Source organism: Bombus vosnesenskii, unplaced genomic scaffold (genome assembly GCF_011952255.1).
Source record: "Bombus vosnesenskii isolate JDL3184/JDL3185 unplaced genomic scaffold, Bvos_JDL3184-5_v1.1 scf7180000014817_1, whole genome shotgun sequence".
Classification (NCBI taxonomy): Eukaryota; Metazoa; Arthropoda; class Insecta; order Hymenoptera; family Apidae; genus Bombus; species Bombus vosnesenskii.
The window spans coordinates 25,942-27,620 of NW_022883663.1; the positions used below are offsets into that span (position 1 = coordinate 25,942).

The following is a 1,679-nucleotide window of genomic DNA, read 5'->3' on the forward strand; positions in this document are numbered from 1 at the left end:
AATTTTTTAACGAAATATGGCTGTCATGTGTCGTTCTGAATCGTACTATGACATTTACATTCTAACTAGCATACAGAAATTTTGCATATTCAGGTGGAAATATTCAAAGAAAGTATCTACCCTGCTATTTGATATATGTCGAAAACTCGATTTGCGATATTCTGTTCATTTGCGCCGCATACATCGCACATCAGTAGGTTTGGGCTATGTCAGCTTTGGTCCGTGTTAAATTCAGCGTAACTGGAGTTTTGCATTTTCAGACTCAAATATTCAAATCAACGTATCTCCGTTTCTATAGCACATATGCCGACAATTCGAAGCGCTCTGAACTCCAAATTTGCTGCCAAATACTGTGCACATCAGTAGGTTTGGGCTATGTCAGCTTTGGTCCTTGTCAAATTCAGCGTAATTGAAGTTTTGCATTCTCAGAGTCAAATATTCAAATCAACGTATCTCCGTTTCTGTTACAGATATGTCAACAATACGATGCGCGTTATGTTCCTCATTTACTTGACCATGAGGCATGGGCGTGCTGGGTATACCGGAGCCAGGGTATAAAATGTAGCCGTGAGAGAGTTGAGGGGTCTTTAGTGTTGTCAGCGTTGTCAGTGAGTGTGGTCGGCGTCTAATCTCGCGCAAAACGCTAGTCACAGAATACGACGGGGGGCCTCCCACGCCGGACAAAACTACAGCGTGTGGTGGACCGTGTCCTCGCACCCGCCGCAGTGCCGACAGGTGTTCGTCATCTACTTTCCGATTTTCTATAGGTATTCCCCGAATACTCCATGTCTTGCGAGCACCATTTTCTTTTTTTTTCCTTAATGGCGGAGGAGAAAATGTTATTACGCATGCTCAAGCCTGGAGTATGTGGGACTGGGCCGATGGCGTTGCTATTCCCACTAAAAACGCTTCATTTGTCAATTACTCTTCTATGCAATCATCAACCCTGGAACCGTCTTACGGCATTACTTCAGGGTTAGGTTTAACTACGCCCCGCTCCCCCATTCTTGAGTCCCAGAATAATAACGGAAGCCCTCCGCGGCCCCTTCAAGGCTCCCAAATTGGCAGGACCGATCTAATGGCCCGGTCTTGACCTTCAAGAACGGATGACTCCCTCATACAGTCGGCGCACTCCTACTTCTGTCCCACCGATATTCTGCAGCAGTCCACATAGAGCGTTGGCTGTCGTCGTCACTTTGGGAACCAGGAGCTTGAAGTGCGACCCGAACGTCCATTGACTGTCAATGATGAGGTCTATGTATTTCATGTGAGGTCTTACCTCAACCTCCTCTCCGCTTCTGTCCAAACACAGGTCTGGCGGAGGACTCCCCCTACGTCGATTGTTATAAAACCATATGGCTTCCGACTTGGCTGGGGACATCTTCAGGCCCAGCCTAAGTATAGCCCGTATCACGCAAGCGGCGGCAAGCTCTCCGTGGCGCAGCGTCTCGTACCACCAACGTCATCCGGTCAAGACCACTTTGCCGTCCGCGTAACACATCATGTCCGAGTCTGGGGGTATGGGGCAACGAAGCACCGCGTCGTATCCGATGATCCATAGAATCGGAGCTAAAACCGAACCCTGCGGAAACCGCGCTCAACGGGCCACTGCCCTTCTCCACCCTTGCCGGTGTAGCCGACCCATCTGTCGCTCAGGTAGGCCCCTATGACACGAAGGA

General features: G+C 49.1%; 1 protein-coding gene across 1 annotated transcript; it reads right to left on the bottom strand.

Moving 5' to 3' along the window:
- Window positions 1–444: 444 nt before the first annotated feature.
- Window positions 445–1,381, bottom strand: LOC117240617. The gene is made up of 2 exons (XM_033506633.1): window positions 1,122–1,381; window positions 445–817 (listed from the first exon to the last, which is right to left on the bottom strand). The coding sequence occupies exons 1-2, from the start codon at window positions 1,379–1,381 to the stop codon at window positions 445–447; spliced, it is 633 nt and encodes a 210-aa protein (XP_033362524.1).
- Window positions 1,382–1,679: the final 298 nt, after the last annotated feature.